This window comes from Ovis aries, chromosome 2 (genome assembly GCF_016772045.2).
Source record: "Ovis aries strain OAR_USU_Benz2616 breed Rambouillet chromosome 2, ARS-UI_Ramb_v3.0, whole genome shotgun sequence".
Taxonomy (NCBI): domain Eukaryota; kingdom Metazoa; phylum Chordata; class Mammalia; order Artiodactyla; family Bovidae; genus Ovis; species Ovis aries.
The window spans coordinates 71,816,426-71,843,803 of record NC_056055.1 but is presented as its reverse complement, the minus strand read 5'-3'; the positions used below and the strand labels follow the sequence as shown (position 1 = coordinate 71,843,803).

The window sequence follows — 27,378 nt, the reverse complement described above, 5'->3', positions numbered from 1 at the left end:
CAAACTTAATTTTGGGGGGCTCCAAATTCACTGCAGATGGTGACTGCAGCCATGAAATTAAAAGATGCTTGCTCTTTGGAAGAAAAGTTAGGACCAACCTAGACAGCATATTAAAAAGCAGAGATGTTACTTAGCCCACAAAGGTCCATCTAATCAAGGCTATGGTTTTTCCAGTAGTCATGTATGGATGTAAGAGTAAGCTGGGTGCCAAAGAATTGATGCTTTTGAACTGTGGTGTTGGAGAAGACTCTTGAGAGTCCTTTGGACTGCAAGGAGGTCCAACCAGTCCATCCTAAAGGATGTCAATCCTGGGTGTTCATTGGAAGGACTGGTGTTGAAGCTGAAACTCCAATATTTTGGCCACCTGATGTGAAGAACTGACTCATTGGGAAAGACCCTGATGCTGGGAAAGATTGAAGGTGGGAGGGGAAGGGGCCGACAGAGGATGACATGGTTGGATGGCATCACCGACTCACTGGACATGGGTTCGGGTAGACTCCGGCAGTTGGTGATGGACAGGGCGGCTTGGTGTGCTGCAGTCCACAGAGTTGCAAGAGTTGGACACGACTGAGCAATGGAACTGAACTAAGTTTGTGTAGCCCTGATTTTATAGTGACCATTTGAGCAATGCAGTTATAGTATTCCAAATGGATTTTTTAAAGTTCCTGTGTTTTTAAATTGATTTTATGGAATGAAATGATTTCATAAGTTTTTGTTATTTCTTCATATTAGCATCATCAAGGAGTAGATTTGAGCTGACCTAATCAAAGTCTCTTTTCCTGTTACGTTTTCAAGTGACATTTTGTTACTTAACTCGGTATCTATATATGCCTTGCGTGTGTGTGTGTGTGTGTGTGTGTGTGTGTGTGTGTGTGTGTGTGTGTGTGTGTATGTATGTGTCTCTGTGTATAAAATTTCAAACTTGCCTGGAATTTCCTGTGTCTAACAAGAGTAGTTTCTCAGTTTCAGAATTTGAAGAGTGCCTTGTAGAATCCAGTACCTTCTTCCCATTTTCTCATTGTTGCAGACTGTGGAAATTCCTCATGCTGCTTACTGTGGGAGAGACCTGGGGGGGCAGTTTTTTTTGGGGGGTGGCTACTTTGAAAACCCTCAAACTCTTTAGTTTCTTCTTTTGCTGCCTATCTTCACTGTTCTGCTGAGATGTCCACAAAGTGCAAAATTAGGGCTTGAGTTGCAAGGTTTTACCAATGCACTTGGTGTCAGAGTGGATTATTCCAGTAGTCAGATCTGTGGTTGCACTTGTGATGTTCCACTGCAGTTGCACTATGAGATGTTACAATTGGCTTTGATGTCTACTATGGAGACTTTACCCTGAAGAATGTTTTTATTTTTTATGAAACTATCATCCATAAATCCATCCAGCTCTTTTTTTAACCAATATCTTTTCATTCTGTATCATCTCTTGAGATTTTGTTTGGTAAATTTGCTGCCAGTTATGAAGTCATCTTGACCTCTCTTTAGACTTAAGGGGTTCCCTTCAATTTCTGCAATCAGTTTAGGTGTACAAGTTCGTTTTTACTGTTTATATCTTCAATTATTTATTGAGTAAATACTGGCACCTACTTTATGGGCCAAGCAAAGGAATGCTGTGGAGCATACAACAGTGAACAAAATTGATCAGGTCTATGCTCTCAAAGAGTTTACAGTTGAACAGTTGGCAATGAGAGAGAGAAAATAAATGAATATTATAATAAATGCTATAGGGAAAAGTAGAGTAGATAGGATAGGTGATGAGAGTGAAGGAAATTTTAAATAGGGAAATTAGGAAAAACTTAAAGAGAAGGTGACAAAGTGTTACAGAGGTAAGTATTGTTTATTTCTTCAAATGTGGCTTTATGTATTTATATTGATGCCTTGATTGATGCTAGCTCTCCTTCTGTAAAGGAAGAGCTACAGAGCTTTATTTTCATCTATAAATACAGAGCCCTATCTGTTTACACCTGTCCTTACATAGTACTTTTCTTTCTTCCTTTCTCTTTGCTGCCTTTTATCCATTTTATATGCTTTTCTCTGAATATACAACCTTTTCATTTATATATTCTTTTGAAGTTGTATTGGCGAAAACTGTTGACTCAAAACTGGTTTCTATAAGAGATTGGGAAGATTAAAAATCTCTTTTAAAAACTTTATTTTTTTTTTGGAGGAAAGAGGAGATTTTCATTTCTTTAAGTTCACCCTACCTGCTTACAAGTTAGAGGTTCTTCTGAAACAAGTGTAACTGTCACTAAAATATATATTTTAAAAAGTGGAAAGAATTGATGCATGAAGTATTAAAAGGTAAAAATCACAATTAATAGATAAATAGAAATTACTCTAGCCAAACTGTTTATTTGTTGATTATGCTCTCAGTTTACTTATATGGCTAATTTAAACAGAACCAAGAATATTTGCATATAATGGTTTCTATGGTCAGTGTCTTAGATATGAAACTGAAAAGTCCTTGTTTATATAGGCTAGGTATCTGTCCTTATCCAGTCATGCTAATTGTGACCTCATAGGTTTATGAATTGAATTTATTTGTAATATTTTGTGTATGCAAAAAGGGATAAATGAGATTATTTAGACAAAAGTTACTAATGGGGGGAAATTGTCTTGAATTCTGTTATTTTGACAAATAGGTTGTCATACTGATATTTTTTGAATTAAATTTTTCAGTGTGCTAATGTCAAAATTGTATTTCCATTTCAAATTCAGTGTCAGATATTCAACACCTGTCATCCATTATGAAATGTGCATATGGTTTGACAGTATTTGAGGGTATTGTACTGTATTGGAATACTTAGAGATGGTACAAAATATATAAAAGTATACTTTTTAATGTATTTAAGTTAAGGAAGTGGAAACTACTGTGGAGTTTTAATCATAGAAACTACATTTCTCTGTTTGAATTTATGTGACTGGTTCCCTCCTTGAAGGCTGGTTAAATGGTTATACTAGAAGATATGCCCAGGCATTTGTGTCTGAAGTGAGTCATATATTCCCACATTTTAGCAGCATGTAGTTCAAAGTTTATTGAACTTGAGTACTTGCTATTTTTGCCATTAAAAATATAAATAAATAAAGTCAAGTTTAGTACCCTCTTGTTTGTACCCTCACCATGTTTATGAAAAAATATGTAAGCTGTATGAAAGATTTTGGAAAGCAAGTCTGCCCTCATATTCTCCCCTACCTAGCTTTTCATTAAGGAAAAATGTTAAGATACACAAAAATAGAAAATATGATGAAATAATGAAATGAATTCCTATGTATCCATCTCTCTGCTTTAATTAGTAAGTTGTGGTTGGTTAATCTTACTTCAGCCATTCCTCCTCACTTCCCACCGACTCCATTATTGTTGGCCTCACTTTTTACCTATGAAAAGGGATCCAACACAGCTGAGTCAGGCTTAGTGCTCACACTGCCAGTCCTTTACTCTGCTTTGCCATGCTGCGTCATCTCCCCACCCCCTGGAAATAGAGGGATGAATGGGAAAAAAATCACGAAAAGAATAAAGATTAGTTTCCAAACAAGTATCATTTAAGATTTTGAATTGTGAACTTTCATATTTCTTGTCTCAGATTTTGAGTTGGAATTAAATATTATCTTCCAAATTAAGTGTAGACTCTACAAAGTCAGTTTGTTAGTGCTCTGCGAGAAAGTAACATTTTTCTCTTTACAAAGATGGTACCTTTTTATTTTTTCTAAAGATTTTCTATGTATTTGCTTTCACACAAAAAAATTGTGAAATATGTATCTTTGAGATTTTTGACATTTATAATGTGGTACAACTGAAATTGGCCCTCAGATTTATAGAATGTACTTCAAGATGCTTTTTTCAGTATGCTGTTATGCATTTCAAAAATCAATTGATCCAGTTCCTTTTTGCCCATAAATTCAATATTTTTTTTCAAGTTTTTAAATGATAAAAGTGATTAGTAGTAGTTAAAAAGTAGAAGTGTTTTTTGAGGTTTTAAAACTAGTTTTTAACTGATAAGCACTCTTCCAGTCAGATGTTGTATCACAATCATTTAATAGATCTTAATATTAAAAACTCTTCCTTTGTCCATCAACATCCTTTCGACCTTGGCTAAACAAATTGCAGAAAACTTTTGAAAAAACATATTTTGGGAAGTATTCTGTCAGTAGATAGGAGTTGGTAGAAGCAAGAAGGGCCATATATTTTGGGCTCTCATAATGATTTTTTTTCTTTTATAATTAATAAGATTACTAAAAAGAATTCTAACCTGTAAGTCATTGGCTACCAATCCTAGTTATGTGATTTATTAAAAAGCCTATATTTCTTGGCAAATGCTTATGAAATTCTTAAAAATTCAGAATTCAGTTTTATTCAGCAACTTTTGTTGAGGATCTTTGATTTTGGGGGGAGAGGGGTTGGTATGTAGAAATGAAGTGTGACAGGGTGTTGCAAATCCAAGCAAACTTGAATGTGCAAAAGACAGGCCAAATTCCATGGAAAAATATGTGATTCTCTATAGCTTCATACTTCTGGTTCTTATAATGATTTCTTGTGGCTTCATAACTTGAAAGACAGAAGACCTCAATGGACACCAGAAAGCTCTTTTTCGACAACACTTCTAATATAAGATATCCATTCTCATTTAACAATTTACTATTCTTTATTTTACTCCATTGCCTTTTAGTTAACACTGCCTGTGAACAGTGAAAAATTAAAGTGTTAGTCTCTGAGTTGTGTCAGACTCTTTCTGACTGTATGGTCTATAGCCTACCAGGCTCCTCTCTTCATGGAATTCTCCAGGCAAGAATACTGGAGTGTGTAGCCATGCCCTTCTCCAGGGGATCTTCCTGACCCCAGGGATTGAACCCTGGTCTCCTGCATTGCAGGCAGATTCTTTACTATCTGAGCCACCAGGGAAGCCCAGGTAACTTTGATTCTTTCAGAGCAGATTCTTCTAGAGTTATGTAATGCATACTAGTAATTAACCAACTATTAAATAATTGCTTTAAAATAAATGCATTTGCCTGACACAGACCCTGTGAATGATATACTCATAAGTAGAATCTGACTTGAATGATTTTATTGACTACTGTGTGTCTGTGTGTGTGTATATTCTAATGTTTTGTTCTTGTTGAAAAAAAATCAATTTTCATTACTTGAGAAATGTTTTCATATATTATTAATAGGTTCTTAGTTTTAGAATTAAGTTTGTCTAATCCTAAATGAGAATTGGAAAGTTTTCAAAGTTCTAAACTGTAAAATTAAGTTGAATCTTCAAGTTAAAAACTCGCTTTTTTTTTTTTTTTGCATTACAGTTGTTACTGATGATCACTGCATCTTTTAAGAACCTTTTTTTTTCTGTGTTGTTGCTTGACTTAAGAAGTAAGAACGAGTCAAGGAAAATACAATTATTGAATGTAAAATTTTTCATCTTTGTGTTTTTTTCCTTTTTTTCTGTTATAAAATGAATCCTTATGTTTCTGCAAATTTTCTTTCAGTTCTTCTCTTTCTGCATTCTTGTCTTTCTTTCTTATCCTTTCTGTCCCATTTTCCCCTTTTACTTGGTTCTACTCTGCTTGGCTTTCCTTACAGGCTTTTTCAGCTCTGAACCTTCTCAGTCAACCCATCCTGCCTCAGCCTTGGTTTGTTGCTCAAATGCTGCCTTTGCACCTCTCAGCCTGCTTCAGCTCTCTTGTTATTGAATTCTTTGTTTTTGGAATAATTGTTCTGCATTCCTGTTTATTGTTTCTTGGTATGTTTATAGAACTAGCTAATTTCCTTTATTCTGCTTCCTATGCTACATAATGAGAAGAAGAAATAAAAAACAACAGTTGAAGGACAGGTGCTCTTGGCTCTTTAAAAAAGAATAAGATGATGCACTTGACAGATTATTTTAAACAGTGCTCCCAGTTTGGAGTGGATAGAAAGGCTAAATGTTGCTGTCAATGTAAAAATTGAATGTTGCTTTTATTTTTTTAATTTTATTTTTAACTTTCAGAAGTTACAGGCAATATTAGTATAGCCAAAATATACTTGGAAAGTTTGGGTTAGATGATTATTGTAAAATCATGTTTTTTTTTATTTCTCTGATGGTCTTTGGTATTTTATAGTAGGCCAGCATCTATTTATGTCTTTAAATACTTTATGAAAAAATGCCTATCATACATAACTAAATAAACCTCAATACAATTTCTTCTTTTAAAGAAGGTAGAAGTACCTACCTACGTTTCAAATTCTGTTTCACATAATTAGTTTAGCAGTATTTATTGATAGACTACTATTTTTTCTCTTTTGTTTGCATTTGCACTGAAGTGTAGTACTAGTTGTAATTAATTTATGTCAAATAGATTTTGGAATGAATATAAAATTATTACCAAAAGGGGTGACAAGAAAAACAAAAATCTGGTTTTATAATAAAATGAAACTTAGAATTTCTTTAGTTTTTCAATGAGAGTGTGTGTGTGTGTGTGTGTGTGTGTGTGTGTGTGTGTGTGTGTGTGTGTGTGTGTGTGTGTGTGTGTGTGGTGGGGGACTGCTTTTAGTTCATGACTTCATGACTTCTGGGTTCCTAGGTTTAATTTACTTTTCTACTATTGGATTCTACCTAATGCCATTTTTTAAAATCAAAGTTGAAGATGCTTAATACTGCCTTTTTTTTTCCCCTTGAAACTTTCTCAGTTCATCTGTATCCATTATAACCTTTTAGGAGACTATATGGAAATAAAAACTTGGGGATACTAGGTGGTATAATTGAAATGTAGATCATAATCTGTGCTTTATTTGTTTTACCAAATTAGTTAGGGATTCTAAGGATACATTTTGAATATTTGTGTATGTTTAGCATTTTGTCCCTTTGTTAGAAATCTCTCAGTGTGACTTATTTTTAATAGGATGTGTCTTGAATTGTGGTCCAATCACTCTTGAAAAGTATTAAGCTCCTTAAACACACTGGTCAGACCCAGAGAGGGAAGCCTACAGGTTTATTAGCACTCCTTAGCCTGAAAGCACAGCATACCCTTCTAGGTTGCACAGCAACAGACTCCTAGCAACCGTAATAGATTGAATTTCTAAGAGTGACCAGGCCGGATGTAATAATAAAGCAAGAGGTACAAACAGTTGTCATGGTTTTCTTTTCACAGTAGGCTAGTTTGATTTGGGGAAGCTTAGCCTTTAAAAATTGGGTAAACTTCTTATAAAACTACTACTATTTATACATACGACTTCTGGTATATTAAAATAGCAATAATAATACCAAATTTAAAGAGCTACTGATTTACAAAATGTATGCTCAAAACAAAAAAGTAAAAGGAATATCATGTAAAGGAGTTTTCAGGGAGGTGTTTTTAAAAAAGGCGTGTAAAACCAAACTAGCCAGACAGTCATATTGAATGCTTGTTAAAAATCGCAGTATTTGTGCTCTCTTTTGGGGATCCTCTGTTTTAATTTTTCAACAACTCTTTGTAGTTTTATGTATGCATTTTAAATGATGAGCATATAAAACTGATGCTTATGATAAACTTAAAAATTATCAAAGAAACCACACTATTTGAACTATATATAAACAGTGTTGTTTGAAATTATGAGCCAACAACCAATGGAGCAGAAAATCTATTGAAGAAAAAAGAATAAAGTAGTAAAATGTACAATATTCCACAGTGAGAGTAAAAGTGTCTGTGATATTCCTAAAGGTATAATACTGTGCTACAACTTTGTTAACATTTCTCCTGGGTATTTTTTAGTGTGTATTTGCTTACATAGCCATGAAGAAGAGATTAATTCAGATTCATTCACAACCTGAAACAGGATGCCTCCATCAAAAGAAGTAGATTCTCATATAGCTACTGAAGTTGAAGTGGAATCCTATAGCCTTTGACAGCAATAAGCTGTAAATATACACACATACTAATACCCTTGATTTGTTCATCTTTTGTGTCATCATTTGGAAGAGATTGTTAAAGTGGCAGTTTTAGTACATACTGGCAATTACAGTAAAGAGCAGAAATTAGGTATTTGTGACCTATTATATTTCATTAAAAGACTTTCTTATTAAAATGGCACCGCTTGTTCTGATTCCATGACAGCTGCCCTAAACAGATTAGAAGATACACGGCTTTAGCTAAAGATAAAATCAACCTCTTAAGCTCATGGCATAGTATGAGTAAATGGTAAATAGTATAAATGATTTTTTAACAATATATTTTCTTTAGGTAGAAATTTTTATCAGTGATTAAGTGCCATGCTTTGTGAGTGTGTGTGTGTGTATGTGTATTTCTATAATAATAGCTTATCCACAGTGGCATTTTCCCATCGAAGTATTTTAATACACCCACCTAATGTACTAGCTTCCTAGTAGAGAATGATGTCAAGAGGTGTCATAGACCCGGGGATCAGCATGACATCATCAAAGAAACTTTTTCTGCTCCTTGGTGAATTAGAGTCCTAATTCAAATTCAATGTAAATACTACCTTTACCAAGCAGAACTAGGTTGTTCGAAAGTTTTACCACTAGAGTATCTGAAATATTAGTAATTCACTAGAGCCACAGTGAGTTTAATACTTGAATTTAGGCATCACTTGTATGACGTTGAATTGTCTGCTTTTTTAGGGAATAAATTTATCATATGGCTCATTTTTACAGTCAGTGATATTTCTGAAGTGTTACTTTATTTTATAAAGTGACTGCATACCACTGTATAGAAGTCTCGCCTATATTCTGAATTGTAGTTGAGCTGTTCGGTAGGCTGACCTGCCACACATTCTAATAGTTAACGACTTTGTCCTCTTCCACATCATGAGGCATGGGTGTGAACTGTAGTTCCACCTGTGAGTATGAAATCACAGCTCACTCTTGAAGACACAAGAACGATTAGTATGAAGCAGACTTCTGGAATGATTACCTCCTTCAACTAATCTTGAATATGGATTTTTGTTGGAATTGTCCCAATATTAATAGAAGTCTATTGGAGTACTTGCCTGGAACTGTAAAGGTTCCACAGAGACCCAAAGTATGCTATGTGAGACACTCATGTGGATTTCACTTACACAAATATCCATGGCAACTTATGTCTTTAGCTGAAGAAAATAAAAATATCTGATGCATGTTGCATGAGCTTTGTCAACTTGCAAAATTGTTAGAGGAAGGTGTGAGTCCTAGCCTTTTGAAAATGAGTTCAATTCCTGGCTTATCATTTGATGACTAATTATTTTAAAATTCTTCAACTATTTTAAGCCCAGATTTTTAATGTAAACATGAAGATATTGCATATACAGTTTGCATTATAAAGTAAAAATAAGGTGAATGATGTGTCTATAGAGAACATAGCATGAAAGTCTATATTGGCACTCAGGCTGGTAGCTAGTATGGTCATTATCTTTCTAGCTTACTCTTTGTGGTAGGATGTGAAGAGGGTTTTACTGGAGAGGGTGGCAGCTGAAATAGTAACATGAAATCAGAAAATAATGGTTTTCCAAGAGGAATATGTATGTATATTTTATTAAGTCATTTTCAGTATTAGAAATTTGTTAGAATAAACAGTTTATAGTAATCCCTCTTGTTCACAGATTTAAATATTGGGACAGCATCTTTAAAGATTACAGAGCAATAATTGATAAAAATATACACTGGTCAGATGAAATACTAATTACTCTAACATAGGGTAGAATTCAAAGAATAAAGCAAGTTTATTTTAGTAAGTATGTATGGTGATCCTTATATTATTTAAACACTTGACTTCTCTCCAGTTTTTTCTTCCATGTAAAAAGTAGGACAGAAGTGAGTAAACTGCCCAGCCTTGTGTTAGCACCTAATACTAATGATAAAGGAAAACTGAAAATGAGTTATCAGTAGCGTCTGCTAAGAAATAAAGCAACAGTAGAGTCCCATAAAAATCTGATTGCCTGTGGTGCTTTTTGGCCTACCCTTGAAAAAATGTTCAATATACTTAAACGCTTGATTTACAAAGTGTAGTTTAAATTTTAATATATACTGTTGTTGCTAAAGGGCTCATAAAGGCATTTAGTTTAATGAAAAGATAATATTTACAAAACAATAGAAGTGGTTTGAAATGTAGCATTTTGAAGTAGCTAGTGGGATTAAACTGGTTTAGGCAGTAACTCTCCTATTTCAGTTTTTTGAAGAAGGTAATTCTAGCCGAAGCTTAAGTAAAGGAGGAGGTAAGGTAAATTTGCCTTGATATTGTAAAAGGGAAAAAAATACCAGGCTACAGTGATACTTAGAGCCAAGGGAAAATAGCACTTACTGTTAGGAATATACAGTTTTTCAGATAAAACTACTGGCTATTGGCTGTAGTTCTATAAATTTTAGATTGAATATGACTTATGTATGGGCGTCCCAGGCGGCTCCGTGGTAGAGAATACACCTGCAAGTACAGGATACCTGGCTTTGACCCCTGGGTCGGGAAGATCTCCTGGAGAAGGAAATGGCTGCCTATTCCAGTATTCTTGCCTGGGAAATCCCACAGATGGAGGAGGCTGGTGGGCTACAGTCCATGGATTTGCCAAAGAGTCAACAGGACTTAGCAACTAAACAACAACAATGACTTATGTGCTCATACTGTTAAACTGTTTAACAGTATCATTTTGAAGTAAATATTGCTAAAAACATTAAATTGGGAAATATAAAATTTAAGTTAACCAAAATATAATTCTGTTCTCAAGCTATTTTTTTATATCAGTGAATATGTAACTCTGATTTGTCATTTTGTACATATGGTGCCATTGATCACTTGTGAAAACATAGAGGATAATTGTACCTTTTATGCTTAACTGAAGATAATGGCCAATTCAGTGAAGATTCATTTGTGACCTTCATAAATATTCTCTGTATAAATTTTTTTCTCCTGAAAATGAAGTTTTTACTTTATAGTTACATCTTCCTTGATATTCTTTGTACTTTGAATTGTTGAATTGGGAAGTATATTTGCATATATATGTGTATGTATATATATGTAAATATACACAGGAAATAGCATAAACTTTCTTCTCAGTGCTAAAGTTAGAATTTTTCTTATTTAAATAATTGCTAAGTGAGAAAAACTTCAACTACTAAACTAGTCCAAACTTATACTATTCGTAAGGTCTTTTCACACCACAGTCTTCTATATAAAATGTATACTGCATGTGAACGCTGCTCAAACTATGAATGGAGGACCTCGGGGTGGGGCTAGGGAGGTGGTCACCAGCCCCAGGAGGTCTTTCCTTTTCAACTAAATATCTATGTGAGGCTGCATTTATTTTATATATTTCAATCAAAACAGCAAGTTGTATGTAAAAGTAAACCTGAGAAGCCAGTTGCTTTCTATTAATATGTTAACGAAGTTTATGAAACCAAAATAATGCCTACAGACCTGTCTCCTGAGAAGCTCCTATGCAGGGCAAGAAGTAACAGAACTGGACATGGAACAATGGACTGGTTCAAAATTGGGAAAGGAATATGTCAAGGCTGAATACTGTCACCCTGCTTATTTAACTTTTGTGCAGAGTACAGCATGCGAAATGGCAGGCTGCATGACTTGCAAGCCGGGATCACGATTGCCAGGAGAAATATAAAAAACCTCAGATAGGGAGATACCACTTTACTGGCAGAAAGCAAAGAGGAACTAAAGAGCCTCTTTTTTTGGTAAACACTAATTTTTTTATTTTTAAAATTTATTTATTTTTTAATTGAAGGATAATTGCTTTACAGAATTTTGTTGGTTTCTGCCAAACATCAACATGAATCAGTCATAGGAATGCGTATGTCCCCTCCTTCTTGAGCTCCCCTCTCATCTCTCACCCCATCCCACCCCTCTAGGTTGTTACAGAGCACCTGTTTGAGTTCCCTGAGTCATACAGCAAATTCCCATTGGCTATCTATTTTACCTATGGTAATGTAACTCTCCATGTTACTTTCTCCACACATCTCACCCTCTCTTTCCTCCCGTCCCCCACCATGTCCATAAGTCTGTTTTCTATGTTTGTGTCTCCATTGCTGCCCTGTGAGTAATTTTATCAGTACCATGTTTCTAGATTCTATACATAAGTGTTGGTATGCAACATTTCTCTCTCTCTAAAGAGCCTCTTGATGAAGGTGAAAGAGAAGAGTGAAAAGGCTGGCTTAAAACTCAGCATTCAAAAAACAAAGAACATGGCATCTGGTCGCAACACTTCATGGGAAATAGATGGGAGAAAAGTGGAAACAGTGACAGATTTTATTTTCTTGGGCTCCAAATTCACTGTGGATAGTGATTGCAGCCACAAAATTAAAAGATGCTTGATCCTTGAAAGAAAAGCTATGACAAAACTAGAAAGCGTGTTAAGAAGCAGAGACATCGCTTTGCTGATAAATGTACATATAGTCAGAGCTGTGGTTTTTCCAGTAGTCATGTACAGATGTGAGAGTTGGACCATAAAGAAGGCTGAGTGCTGAAGAATTGATGCTTTCAAACTGTGGTGCTGGAGAAGACTCTTGAGAGTACCTTGGTCAGCAAGGAGATCAAACCAGTCAATCCTAAAGGAAATCAGCCCTGAATATTTATTTGAAGGACTGATGCTGAAGCTGAAGCTGCAGTACTTTGGCCACCTAATACAAAGAGTCAACTCATTGGAAAAGACCCTGATGATAGGAAAGATTGAGAGCAAGAGGAGAAAGGGACGACAGAGGATAAGCTGGTTGGATGGCATCACCAATTCAGTGGACATGAGTATGAGCAATCTCAGGGAGATAATGAAGGACAGGGAGGCCTGATGTGCTGCAGTTCATGTGGTCGCAGAATTGGACACAACTTAGGAGAAGACAATGGCACCCCACTCCAGTACTCTTGCCTGGAAGATCCAATGGATGGAGGAGCCTGGTAGGCTGCAGTCCATGGGGTCGCTAGGAGTCGGACACGACTGAGCGACTTCCCTTTCACTTTTCACTTTCACGCATTGGAGAAGGAAATGGCAACCCACTCCAGTGTTCTTGCCTGGAGAATCCCGGGGACGGGGGAGCCTGGTGGGCTGCTGTCTATGGGGTCGCACAGAGTCGGACACGACTGAAGCGACTTAGCAGCAGCAGTAGGGACTGAACAATAGAAAAAACAATGCTACTCTTCTCATAAAATTGTTTTTTTTCTTTAGAAAGTTACATTTATTTCATAAAATTGTGACTATTATCAGATGCAATGGTTTTATTAACTTCTGTTTTTTTATTCATGTATTTGATCACAATAAACTGTGGAAAATTCTGAAAGAGATGGGAATACCAGACCACCTAACCTGCCTCTTGAGAAATCTGTATGCAGGTCAGGAAGCAACAGTTAGAACTGGACATGGAACAACAGACTGGTTCCAAATAGGAAAAGGAGTACATCAAGGCTGTATATTGTCACCCTGCTTATTAAACTTCTATGCAGAGTACATCATGAGAAACGCTGGACTGGAAGAAACACAAGCTGGAATCAAGATTGCCGGGAGAAATCTCAATCACCTCAGATATGCAGATGACACCACCCTTATGGCAGAAAGTGAAGAGGAACTAAAAAGCCTCTTTTTTTTTTTTAAGTTTTTTATTATTTAAATTTTAAAATCTTTAATTCTTACATGCATTCCCAAACATGAACCCCCCTCCCACCTCCCTCCCCATAACATCTTTCTGGGTCATCCCCATGCACCAGCCCCAAGCATGCTGCATCCTGCGTCAGACATAGACTGGCGATTCAATTGATGAAAGTGAAAGTGGAGAGTGAAAAAGTTGGCTTAAAGCTCAACATTCAGAAAATGAAGATCATGGCATCCAGTCCCATCACTTCATGGGAAATAGATGGGGAAACAGTAGAAACAGTGTCAGACTTCATCTTTTTGGGCTCCAAAATCACTGCAGATGGTGACTGCAGCCATGAAATTAAAAGACGCTTACTCCTTGGAAGAATAGTTATGAGCAACCTATAGAGCATATTCAAAAGCAGAGACATTACTTTGCCAAAAAAGGTCCATCTAGTCAAGGCTATGGTTTTTCCTGTGGTCATGTATGGATGTGAGAGTTGGACTGTGAAGAAGGCTGAGTGCCGAAGAATGGATACTTTTGAACTGTGGTGTTGGAGAAGGCTCTCGAGCGTCCCTTGGACTGCAAGGAGATCCAATCAGTCCATTCTGAAGGAGATCAGCCCTGGGATTTCTTTGGAAGGAATGATGCTAAAGCTGAAGCTCCAGTACTTTGGACACCTCATGCGAAGAGTTGACTCACTGGAAAAGACTCTGATGCTGGGAGAGATTGGGGGCAGGAGGAGAAGGGGACGACCCAGAATGAGATGGCTGGATGGCATCACGGACTCGATGGATGTGAGTCTGAGTGAACTCCGGGAGATGGTGATGAACAGGGAGGCCTGGCGTGCTGCAATTCATGGGGTCGTAAAGAGTTGGACACGACTGAGTGACTGAACTTAACTGAACTGAACATAATGATTTGTTATCTGTATACACTGCAAACCGATCAGGACAGTAAGTCTGGTTACCAAACATCCCATACAAAGTTACAAAATTTCTATTTTCTCTTGATGAAAACTTTTAAGATTTACTCCCTTGGCAACTTTCAAATATACACTATAGTATTATTATAGACTACAGGGACCATTTATATGTTACATTCCCTTAACATTTTTTATTTGCAAGTTAGTACCTCTATAGCAGGTCACCCATTTGCCCACTTCCAATCTCCCTCCACTTTGGCAGTCATCTGTCGTGTTTTTATTTTTTTTTTAATGAATTTGGCTTGTTCATTTGTGTTGTCTTTTAGATTCTATATATAAGATCATACAGTATGTCTCTTTCTCTGTCTGACTTATATATACACGCTGTCCTCAAATGGTGACAGTTTTACTTGTTCCTTTTCAGTTTGGATGCCTTTTATTTATTTTCTTGCCTAATTGCTCTCACTAGGACTTCTAATACTACGTTAAATAAAAGTGGTGAGAGTGGTGAATTCAGCTAACAGTTTGTTAGTTTTGGTTATTTTGTCAAAGAATGGGTTTTTAGGTTCATTGATCTCTTCTGTTGCCTTTTCAGTCTCTTTTTCTGCTCTGATCATTTTTATTTCCCTCTTTCCACTTACTTTGGGCTTTGTTCTTTTCTAGTTCCTTTGAAAAGTGGAGAGCGTTAGTTGCTTAGTTATGTCTGACTCTTTGCGACCCCATGGACGTAGCCCATCAGGCTCCTATGTCCATGGAATTTTCCAGGCAAGAATACTGGAGTGGGTTGCCTTTTACTTCTCCAGGGTAACTTCCCAATGCAGGGATGGAACCTGGGTCTCCTGCATTGCAGGCAGATTCTTTACCACACGGACCACCAGTGAAGCCTAGTTCCTTTAGGTGTAAAGTTAGATGGGTTGAGATTTTTCTTTTTTCTTGAGGTAGACTTGTATGACTATACATTCCTCTTAGAACTGCTTTTGGAAATGGCAACCCACTCCAGTATTTTTGCCTGGAAAATTACATGGACGGAGGAGCCTTGTAGGCTACAGTCCATGGGGTTGCAAAGAGTCGGACACGACTGAGCGACTTTGCTTTTTCACTTTATATTTTGGTACATTGTGTCTCAAGGTATTTTTTTATTTTTCTTTTGGTTTCGTGACCCATTGGTTGTTTAATTGCATGTTGTTTAATCTTCACACGTTTATGAGTTTTTCAGTTTTCCCATAACATGTAGATGAGCTATTCATTTATGTAAGTGAGTTATTAAAGTTCTGCAATATTATTGTATTTCCATCGCTTTCTCCCTTTAGGTGTGTTAATATCTGTGGTGCTTTTATGTTGGGTGCATGTATATTTACAAATACTATAGTCTTCTCTTTAGATTGACCCCTTTATTATTGTGTGTGTGTGTGTGTGTTAGTTGCTCAGTCTTGTCCAACTCTTTGTGACCCCATGGACTGTAGCCCACTGGACTCCTCTGTACATGGCATTTTCCAGGCAGGAATACTGGAGTGGGTTGCCATTCCCTCTCCAGGGGATCTTTCTGACCCAGGGATAATACATGGGTCTCCTATATTGCACGAATATTCTTTAGCGTCTGAGCCATCAAGGATCCTGTATCATTATGTAATGCCCTTCTTTCATTGTAGTAGATGTTTTACAGTCTATTTTCTTTTTTTTTTTTTTTTCCTGATAGAAGTATAGCTGCCCCAGCTTTCTTTTGATTTCTATTGGCATTCTATATCTTTTTCCATCCCTTGACTTTCTTTGTGTGTGCTTATTTACATTTATCTTTTACTCTTTTTCAAACAAATTACTTATCTCTGTTTCACTGAGATTTTTGTTGTTGTTAGGTTTTTTGTTGTTTTTCCCTTTCAGACTTGTTCTTCTCTGTCTTCATTTTGCTTGACTCTGTTTGTTTCTATATATTAGGTGAAACAACTACCTTCCCAATCTTGAAGGAATGGCGTTGTGTTTGGAGATGAACTGTATCTTTCACTCTCACCCTAGGTCTTGGTTGTCTGTTGAACCTCTGTGGTTATCCAAGCAGCCTGACTTATTCCTGATAGTTCCCAGTTGTTGAGGCTGTGTCCATAACCTATCAGTGTTCCAAAGGGAAGTAGCTTAGTTAGCAGCTATCTTTAAGCTGACGAGAAGCTAGACCTTCAGACAGCTTTTTAAGAACGCAAATATATACAGTCCTATGGGATTGCAGTCATAAACACTGCTGGTAACCTGGAGGTGTCTTGAGCATCACTTGCAAAAATCGAGGCTTCAGTCAAGTATACAAGCTGTTTTCTGGGACATAGTAGAGAACTGTTGCAAGGTCAGGGGACAGCACAAAGATGGTATTTCCCAGCCTGTTTTCACTGGGCAGCTTTGTAGTCTCTGGATATGTTTGGCAAGCCTTAGTCTGCCCCTCAAGCTAAAGTTATAGTCCCTCAAGCTAAATAAATTTTCCCTTTTCACTGAAAGATCTAGGATATGTTCCATTCTACTGACTCTGTGGTGCCTTGAGGATGATGCCTGCCACAACTACCTTTCCAATTGTTAATAGTCCTGTGGGACCCAAGAATGCCAGCCCCCTGGCCACCATAGCCAGATAGGTGAGCAAGGAGTGTTCCCTGTGTGTATTGCCCATGCCTGCCAACTTCATCGAGACAGCAGGAGAGCTCAAGATTTGGGTGAGCCCACCATTTTTGGCAGGGCCACAAGAGAGTACAGGGTCAGGGCGTACCTGCTAGCACCTTCATGGCGGAGGGGAGCAGAAAAATGACCAGCTCCTGGTAGCTCAGACAGTAAAAAATCTGCCTGCAATGCAGGAGACCCAGGTTCAGTCCCTGGGTCTGGAAGATCCCCTGGAGAAAGGAGTGGCTACACACTTCAGTGTTACCTGGATAATTCCATGGATAGAGGAACCTGGCAGGCTATCGTGCATGGGGCTGCAAAAAGTTGGACACGACTGAGCCACTTTTTCTTTCTGTCCCCATAGAGTTCAATCAGATCTCTGTCCTTCTGGTAGATGCTTCAAGACTATGAGTGCATCTTATTCACATACAGTCTGCTGCTGCTAAGTCACTTCAGTCATGTCCAACGCTGTGTGACCCCATAGACAGCAGCCCACCAGGCTCCCCCGTCCCTGGGATTCTCCAGGCAAGAACACTGGAGTGGGTTGCCATTTCCTTCTCCAATGCATGAAAGTGAAAAGTGAAAATGAAGTCAGTCAAGCATGTCCAACTCCTAGCGACCCCAAGGACTGCAGCCTTCCAGGCTCCTCTGTCCATGGGATTTGCCAGGCAAGAGTAGTGGAGTAGGGTGCCATTGCTTTCAAACTGCTGTTTTTGTGTGGTGTCCAGAGAGAGTGTCTGAGCTCAAGCCCTTTAAAGTATCCCAGCTCCGTACAGTCCTTTGGGTCTCTTGGATGTGAGACCCATTGTTTTCATAGCCAGACGTTTTGGAGGCTTGTCTCTTTGTTTCATGTCCTAAGGGTTGGGGTGCCTGATAAGGGGCATGCACCTCTTCCTCCTGAGGGAGAAGCTCTAGATTTGTGAAATCTGCCCAGGTGCAGGTTGCCATGCTGGGATGAGGTTGTTGGTGAGGGTACCTCTGCTCCCTGTTGTGATCTAGCCTTTTTACTGTTTGCTGGCAGAATTTTTAGTTTTTATTTTTTTCTTCCCCAGAGGGAATTATTCCATATGTAGCTGTAGGTTTGGTTTATCCACGGGAGGAATGTAGGATCTTCCTATGCCACTATCTTGGACTTTCTCCTTCTATTTTATTTTCTAATATGATAAATGAACAGGCATAACCAATAGTGAACTGAAACTCTTCTTAATAGCTGGAGAGAGCCGATGTTGTTCATTCTTAAATCTTTATTCAGATGTCACATTTTTAACTTGAAACTAGCCATATTGGGAATATTTACATTATGAAATGAGTCAAAACTACAAATTTGGCATTTTTGAGGTGAAGGGAGGAAAGTATCAGTTTAGTTCAGTTGTTCAGTCGTGTCCAACTCTTTGCAACCCCATGAATCCCAGCATGCCAGGCCTCCCTGTCCATCACTAACTCTGGGAATTTACCCAAACTCATGTCCATCGAGTCAGTGATGCCATCCAGCCATCTCATCCTCTGTCGTCCTCTTTTCCTCCTGCCCTCAATCTTTGCCAGCATTAGAGTCTTTTCCAATGAGCCAACTCTTCGCATGAGGTGGCCAAAGTACTGGTGGCCAAAGTACTTGCAGCTTTAGCATCATTACTTCCAGAGAACTCCCAGGACTGATCTCCTTTAGGATGGACTGGTTAGATCTCCTTGAAGTCCAAGGGACTCTCAAGAGTCTTCTCCAACACCACATTTCAAAAGCATCAATTCTTCAGCACTCAGCTTTCTTCCCAGTCCAACTCTCACATCCATACATGACCACTGGAAAAACCATAAACTTGATTAGATGGACCTTTGTTGGCGAAGTAATGTCTCTGCTTTTCAATATAACTGGTCATAACTTTCCTTCCAAGGAGTAAGTGTCTTTAAATTTCATGGCTGCAGTCACCATCTGCAGTGATTTTGGAGCCCCCAAAAATAAAGTCTAACACTGTTTCCACTGTTTCCCCATCTGTTTCCCATGAGTGATGGGACTGGATGTCATGATCTTCGTTTTCTGAATGTTGAGCTTTAAGTCAACTTTTTCACTCTCTTTCACTTTCATCAAGAGGCTTTTTAGTTCCCTTTCACTTTCTGCCATAAGGGTGATGTCATTTGCATATCTGAAGTTATTGATATTTCTCCCAGCAATCTTGATTCCAGCTTGTGCTTCTTCCAGCCCAGTGTTTCTCATGATGTAGTCTGCATAGAAGTTAAATAAGTAGAGTGACAATATACAGCCTTGATGTACTCCTTCTTCTATTTGGAACCAGTCTGTTGTTCCATGTCCAGTTCTAACTGTTGCTTCCTGACCTGCATATAGGTTTCTCAAGAGGCAAGTCAGATGGTCTGGTATTCCCATCTCTCTCAGAATTTTCCACAGTTTATTGTGATCCACACAGTCAAAGGCTTTGGCATAGTCAATAAAGCAGAAATAGATGTTTTTCTGGAACTCTCTTTCCTTTTCCATGATCCAGCGGATGTTGGCAATTTGATCTCTGGTTTTTTGCCTTTTCTAAAGCCAGCTTGAACATCTGGAAGTTCACGGTTCACATACTGTTGAAGGCTAGCTTGGAGAATTTTGAGCATTACTTTACTAGCGTGTGAGATGAGTGCAGTTGTGCAGTATTTTGAGCATTCTTTGGCATTGGCTTTCTTTGGGATTGGAATGAAAACTGACCTTTCCAGTCCTGTGGCTACTGCTGAGTTTTCCAAATGTGCTGGCATATTGAGTGCAGCACTTTCACAGCATCATCTTTCAGGATTTGAAATAGCTCAGCTGGAATTCCATCACCTGCACTAGCTTTGTGTGGAGCATCACTCCACACTAGCACTAGCTTTGTGCTAGCATCACTAGCATCATAGTGATGCTTCCCAAGGCCCGCTTGACTTCACATTCCAGAATGTCTGGCTCTAGGTGAGTGATCACACCATCGTGATTCTCTGGGTCGTGAAGATCTTTTTTGTACAATTCTGTGTATTCTTGCCACCTCTTCTTAATATCTTCTGCTCTGTTAAGTCCATACCATTTCTGTCCTTTATTGAGCCCATCTTTGCATGAAATGTTCCCTTGGTATCTGTAATTTCCTTGAAGAGATCTCTAGTCTTTCCCATTCTGTTTTCTCTATATCTTTGCATTGATCACTGAGGAAGGCTTTCTAATTTCTCCTTGCTATCTATTCTTTGGAACTCTGCATTCAAATGGGTATATTTTTCCTTTTCTCCTTTGCTTTTCACTTCTCTTCTTTTCACAGCTATTAGTAAGGCCTCCTCAGACAGCCATTTTGCTTTTTTGCATTTCTTTTCCCTGGGGATGGTCTTAACCCTGTCTCCTGTACAATGTCACGAACCTCTGTCCATAGTTCATCATGCACTGTCCATCAGATCTAGTCCCTCAAATCTATATCTCACTACCACTGTATAATCATAAGGAATTTGATTTAGGTCATACCTGAATGGTCTAGTGGTTTTCCCTACTTTCTTCAATTTGAGTCTGAATTTGGCAATAAGGAGTTCATGATCTGAGCCACAGTCAACTCCTGGTCTTGTTTTTGCCGACTGTATAGAGCTTTTCCTTCTTTGGCTGCAAAGAATATAATCAATTTGATTTCCGTGTTGACCATCTGGTGATGTCCATGTGTAAATTCTTCTCTTGTGTTGTTGGAAGAGGGTGTTTGCTATACCACTGCACAACTAGGTGTCATACACATAAAAATTCTTTGGTATCTTGGAAAATTTAAGATCAAGATGGGCTCTGGGACCAAAAAGTCGGCTAATTATAAATGAATTAATTTACAAATTCAGTTCCAGAGTCTGTGCTAATATATGATCAAGGCAGGTTATCAACCGGGGGTTTTGTCTTTGGAGCCACTTAACCAGTTTCCTCTATATTGCCTTCCAAAAAGATTAGCTTCATAAAGTGACGTAAAGATACATCATATCCTTTGAAGTTGACACCCTGCTAAGTTCATAGCTAATTACTTGTTGAGTGATCAGAGACTGTCAGTATTACAGGGATATAGAACATTAGGCATGACAAATGATTCTGGGCTTGAGTAGTCAGAGAAGTCTTTAGGAAGGAAGGAGGCAAAGTATGATGATATGGATCTTAAATGTTTTTAGGAAGGTGTGTTGGCTAGGGATATGGGGAAGGGCTGGCTTACATGGGAACCAAAGGCAAGGTATGATTTTGATGTGAAGAAATTGAAGAGTATTTTAGGAAAGAATGAACAGATGGAGTTGAAAGAAAAATCAAGCTAAGGCCTTTAGCTTAACTGAGTAGAGCATAACCAGCAGTATATACTTTAAAGACTGGATCAACTGTTAAGGTAAAAGAGATCTTTTAGGGAGATTAATCTGGCAGATCTGTGCAGATTAGCAGGGAGCAGTCTGAAGCCAGGTCAATCTCTTAACCATCTGAAAGGAAGTGTAGTGGGAAGAACCTGGGCTGTTAATGTAGAAAGACCTTGATTAGAATCCATCTTTTGACACTGTGGTACTTTCAAGTCATGGATAAGATGAAGATAACTAGATAGTTGGGTTGTAAGTAACACAGAAGGTGTGAAAGAGTTTAGTAAAGATTGAATGCTTGGTTCTATGCTAGGATTCAGTGAGTGGTATTATCCGTGCTACTTTTGCTGCTGCTGCTGCCACTACATTTGTAACATTTGATGGATTATAATGAAGATTAAAACGGGTGAACCATCAATGGAAACAGGATGTAGAAACCAGGCCCATCCTTAACATTTAGGGATGCAAGAATACACATGGAAGTTCACTCATTATGTGTCTGAATATTTAAATACTGCAAATCAGTTAACTGTTAAATAAATGCAATCTCAAATTAGGGTTCTAATATGACCGATACAGCTTTATAATGAGGTTTTAGAATTTTAGGATTTTTAATGTGTTCTGTTCTGGAACATAGTGGCCAAGGGAGCGTTGGCTTCTGTCACCTCATCTTTATCCTGTACTCTCCCTCCTTTTCACTGTATTCTAGGTTCTTTGCCATAGCATGTCCACATACGCACTCCCAAAGCAACCTTGCCTTACCCCTTGCAGACTATCTTTTGACTACCCCTTGGGCTAGAGATGGGTATGCCTGTGTCTCTGTCCTGGGGACAGTACTCCAGCGTTCTCGGCCTGGCAATTCAGAATCTTGGGAATCTGCTGTGGTACAGTCAGAGAGGTCAGAAAGCATTCCTTGGACTCTGCAGATTTTTCACTTCATGAAGTACCTGGACAGAGGTCAGGAATGGGTTCTCTAAAGTGTAAGGCCCAAGGCAGTGACCACTTCTGCCTGGGTCTCAGGATGGTACTGGAAGGGACCATCTGATATGAGTGGCAAGTCAGAATTTGTTTACTATTAGTTGTGGAGTATGAGCAAATGAGTGAAAAAGTGAATACCAGGAGAATCAGATGTTAAAGAATCTGCCTGCAGTGCAGAAGACCCAGATTCAGTCCCTGGGTTGGGAAGATCCCCTGGAGAGGGAATGGCTACCCACTCCCTATTCTTGCCTGGAAAATTCCCTGGACAGTTGAACCTGGCGGTCTACAGTCCGTGGGTCAGAAAGAGTCTGACATGACTGTCTACTATAACATAAAGGACAATTATAAAGCCACTGAGAAAGTTAGCATAGTATGTGGGAGCAAATGGGATGGGACCTGAATACAAAAAAATACTGTGTTTTGTTTGGCATTAAGTACCTAGTCAATTTCTAGCATATTGCTAAGCACATAGTAGTGACTCAGTGTTAAAGGGCAAGATGAAGATACTTGGATTATCTGGACCAGAGATGAGAAGAAAGTCATTGTAGAGTATAGAAGGAAAATAAGTTCTTGTGGGGCCAAGGTGGAGTTTTGAAGGTGGGAGCATCTTGCTCTTATTGTCATGGCAGTGAGTGAGCTGCTTGTGTGTGTGGATCATGTATATTAAATATTTGTATGTGTGACACCTAACAGTTGCAGTTCTTTCTTAAATGAGTAATTGAATAATATTATGTGAGAACAGGCTCTAAGAAATGAATTGGATTTTAAAGTTAAAATCATAAGTGGCAAAGATTTGTATTATCAGTGAACTGATACGGAGGCTGAGAAACTTGTCATAATTCAAGACATGAAGAGATCCTGAACAATTATGTTAGTATCAGAATGAGGTGGTGGAATATGTCTTCAAAGAGATGTTACTTGTAACTTGTCTGGAGAGGAGTAGAAGACACAGATAACTGTAGATTAGCTTGACTTTTCTTACTTGATATTCAAGTTAGGTACAGGTGAATGTGGTTGAAGAAAATAATTAGAGCTAAAGGAGTTGGTAGAATTATCTTAGAAAAATCTAATTGTAGGATGTATAACTCATAGTCATTTTGCTCAAAGTTATTATGAAGTATTTAGTCACTTGTGTGTGTGCATGCTAAGTTGCTTCAGTCGTGTCTGACTCTTCATGACCCTGTAGAGTATAGCCTGCCAGTCTCCTTTCTCCATGGAACTCTCCAGGCAAAATTACTGGAATGGGTTGCCATGCCATCCTTCAGGAGATCTTCCATACTTACGGATAGAAACTGTGTCTCTCTGTTTCCTGCATTGACAGGTGGTTCTTTACCACTTGCGTTACTTGGGAAGCCCATTTAGTCATTTAGTTTATAATAAATATGTACAGTAATGCTTCATGTCAGAAAATATATTTCATAATGATAATAAAGTAACAAGAAAAGATGATAATAGGGTTAAAAATTGCCAAGTTATTTTTGAAAACTCTGGTGTGTGAATTAGTGTTGATTATTGCATTTTTACTGTAACTGACTTGTAATCACCTAAATACACAGCAAACACCTGTGATTATTTTAGTGATCCTTGTCTTGTCTTGTTCAAGTAACCCCGAAAATGTGTATTTAGACTGTTCCCTGTTCATATATACTCAGCTGTGCCTGTTTGCTTTGTTGTTGTTCAGAGTTTAATGGACCGACATAAAAATTTATGGCAACTGTCACTTAATGTCACCTTTACCTTTAAAGAAAAAAACAAGCAAAACTAAAGCATGCCAGGCAGCTCTGATGTTGTTTACAGTTGACTAAATGATAGAATACTCTATACCTAACTTATATCTGATATCATGGGCCAAATTTAGGGCAAAGAAGATGTGAACATATATAAATAATACACTTAATTACATTTTTATATATCAGTGTTACTCTAAATTTATTAGCCAATAAAAATCATTAGTTTTAAAATAATCTTGCACATTCTTCTCCAAACCAAGTATTTCTTTTCAAAATTTCCGTAAAACTGAATAATCATTTATATAGTTAGTTCTCTAGTTTGTGAACTGTTTGTATATAGTTTCTGGGTTTTTTTTTATTTTTAAGAAATAAATCTTATTTAATTATTTTTAAGGAATGAATAAATATGTATTAGCTGCTAATCCGTTCTCACTTTGGCTTCTCTGTATCAGGCTGCTCTCAGAATTGGCTGGTCTGTCATCTTCACAATTTATTTATTTTTTTTCTATTTTTCTACATTAACTTTATTTATTTTTGCTTTTTTTTCAGTTTTATTTATTTGTTTTTACTTTACAGTGTTGTATTGGTTTTGCCATACATTTACATGAATCCGCCACGGGTGCTCGGGGTTGGTGTACTGGGATGACCCGGAAGGATGGAATGGGGTGGAAGGTGGGAGAGGGGTTCAGGATGGGGAACACCCATGGCAGATTCATCCTCACAAATTAAAAGTTTATATTTTTTTCAAAGTATTCTTCTCTTCATTATTTCCCCTCACTTATATTTTTTCCTAATTATTATGTTCATAATGTTTACTTGCATTCTAATTCTTTGAAAAATCTCTCTCCTTTCGTGCAAAATCAAAACAGTAATTTTTTGGCTACATTGGAAGCTTTAAAATATAATTATACAAAGAAATACAATAAAGTAATTCATTTGTATGATAATTAATATTTATCTAGATTTAATAATTTAAAGTAATCATATAATTTCTAGATATCAAAGTATTCATTTTTAATGTTAACCTAATTCTTCTTGCTTTTAATATTTTAGGCCACTTGGTCATTCTGGCATTTTATGGTAGAGAATACATTGAGTTTGGCTCATGGAAAGAATATGAGGTAATTGATCCATGTTCTCTATAAATTATGAAGTAAATGTACACAAAACCTAGAGTACTTTAATATGTCAAATATGGAATCTCATGTCTGAATTTTTCAATAACTTTTAACATACAAGATTTTGAGATAGGTTTTTCATTTCTTAATGGTTAACAGTAGCTAATATGGTAAGGAACTTTATTTTTATTACTACTTTATATATTTAAGACAAAACAATATTAGAACTCTTCTTCACATTATATGGTTCCAATTAATATTTTTGAATGCTTCAGATAGCTTAGCTCTCTGTCGGGCTATAGAAACCACAAGGGCATGCCTCCTTCCTATCCTCCTCCCCATCCCCCTTTAAGTAGGATTAGAGGCATGCTACACTGTGAAACTGGAGAAGGCAATGGCACCCCACTCCAGTACTTTTGCCTGGAAAATCCCGTGGGTGAAGGAGCCTGGTAGGCTACAGTCCATGGGGTCGCTAAGAGTTGGGCACGACTGAGCGACTTCACTTTCACTTTTCACCTTAATGCATTGGAGAAGGAAATGGCAACCCACTTCTGTGTTCTTGCCTGGAGAATCCCAGGGACGGCGGAACCTGGTGGGCTGCCGTCGACGGAGTTGCACAGAGTTGGACACGACTGAAGCGACTTAGCAGCAGCAGCACACTGTGAAATACTAACAGCTAGTGCACATAGTTTATGAGGGAAGCAGTGAGAAAGGGCATTGAGACTCCTATAATGTGAAATTTCTAGGCGTTTAGAGGGTGGTCTAGTGAAAGCAGTTGTGAGGCTCACAGGTTAGTCTTTTCCTGTTCCTTTAGTATCCTGGAATCACCCTGCATGTGCCTGTGTTTGGTTAACCCTGAAATGACACTCAGCTAAGTGCATATGCCACATTCATTTCCATAGTTGTTTCATTGATTACCAAGCTTCAAGTGTGTATCAGAATTAATTCAAATTAAAGATGGTAAAATATAGCAGCTATCCTTATGAAATCCAGCCAATGGCATGGGAGTGTGAGAATCAGTAGATATTAATTATGTGGTAGAATAATAGGCTAACCTGATGTCATAATTCCCCTACTCAGTAATGTGTTGGTTATGTAAGAAGGTGCAGCAGTTTGTGCGAACTTCTGCTTCCACTACAGCAGTACTTTAAAGAGAGGCTTTCCATTGGCATTCAGAAAGGTGAAAAGTGCAGAGGTGGTGGTGGCGTGGGTGGTGGGAGGGGCATAAGAGGGATAGGCGTAGAGTCTGAGTACAGGTACGCTGTTCCTCGTCACTGGGCTTTGAAACTGTGTTTGTTCCCGAGTTGAATTACGTTTTTACCTTCCCACATAGTTAGAATGCAGCTAAGATGCGACCCATTCAAGGTGGTAAAACATTGCTCTTTTGACATTTCTTTAGTCTTCAGCTTCTGTGGGAAGATAACCACACAACCTGCTGCTTAAGAGACTTAACTAAGACTCAGAAATAAGCTGGAGCTATTTCCTCCATTTCAAACCTGTGGTTTTATAAAAGTCCACAACAGGATGCACCGAAAATTTCCCTATGTGTTTTTCAAAATTCTAATCAATATAAGGTTGCAAGAAAGATAAGGTAAATAGTTCTGTCTAAGATCTTTGTAATACGATTTATAACAAAAGCTATGCACTCATGTATGGCAGTTATGATTTAAGATGTACTATCATGACTGATAGTACATTTAAAGAGACTCAGTGCCAACTCCTTCAAATAGTTTTCCTAGGAAATTTTGCAGCTTTATCATATTTCTTAAACCATTTGAATTATCTTCTAACGAGTGAGTCTGATATTTATTCCTTATCTTTCATTTTTTATGATTGAGGGCATCTGATACAGACATTGATATCATATCTAATAATTGGGAAAGCTCGTGTGGGCCTGGAGAAAAGGGTTTCCATAATATACTTTGGTTAAAAATGCTTGCAAATAACGTTTATGAAAGATAACTTGAATTATCCTGAGAAGCCATAGAGAATAAGTTTATATGTGCTCTCCTCCCACTTTCCTTTTAATATGACTTTTGGACTTTGTTTCATTTTGATAGTCTTAAACTTCTTTGTTATATGTGAAATAAGTAAATTGTCCTGGGAAGGGGAGAAGTGGGGAAGGAAAAATTCTTCTCCTTTTTTGCATAAAATGCAGGATATAAATTATAATATACTTAACATTTACATCGTAGATC

The 27,378-nt window shown here is 37.7% G+C and overlaps 1 protein-coding gene across 7 annotated transcripts in view; it reads left to right on the top strand.

The window, feature by feature from the left end:
- RFX3 (regulatory factor X3) overlaps positions 1–27,378 on the top strand; it is a 343,496-nt gene that overhangs the window by 20,566 nt on the left and 295,552 nt on the right. For 3 of the 7 annotated variants that reach the window (XM_042243407.1, XM_060409417.1, XM_060409416.1), the window contains exon 2: positions 25,116–25,183. The exons of the other annotated variants lie outside the window; for them this stretch is intronic. Coding sequence is in view for 2 of the 3 variants with exons in the window: in XM_060409417.1 (XP_060265400.1) it covers positions 25,140–25,183 (44 nt within the window). In the remaining variant the exon portion in view is untranslated. The remainder of the gene's footprint in view (positions 1–25,115; positions 25,184–27,378) is intronic. 7 annotated transcript variants of the gene reach the window in all.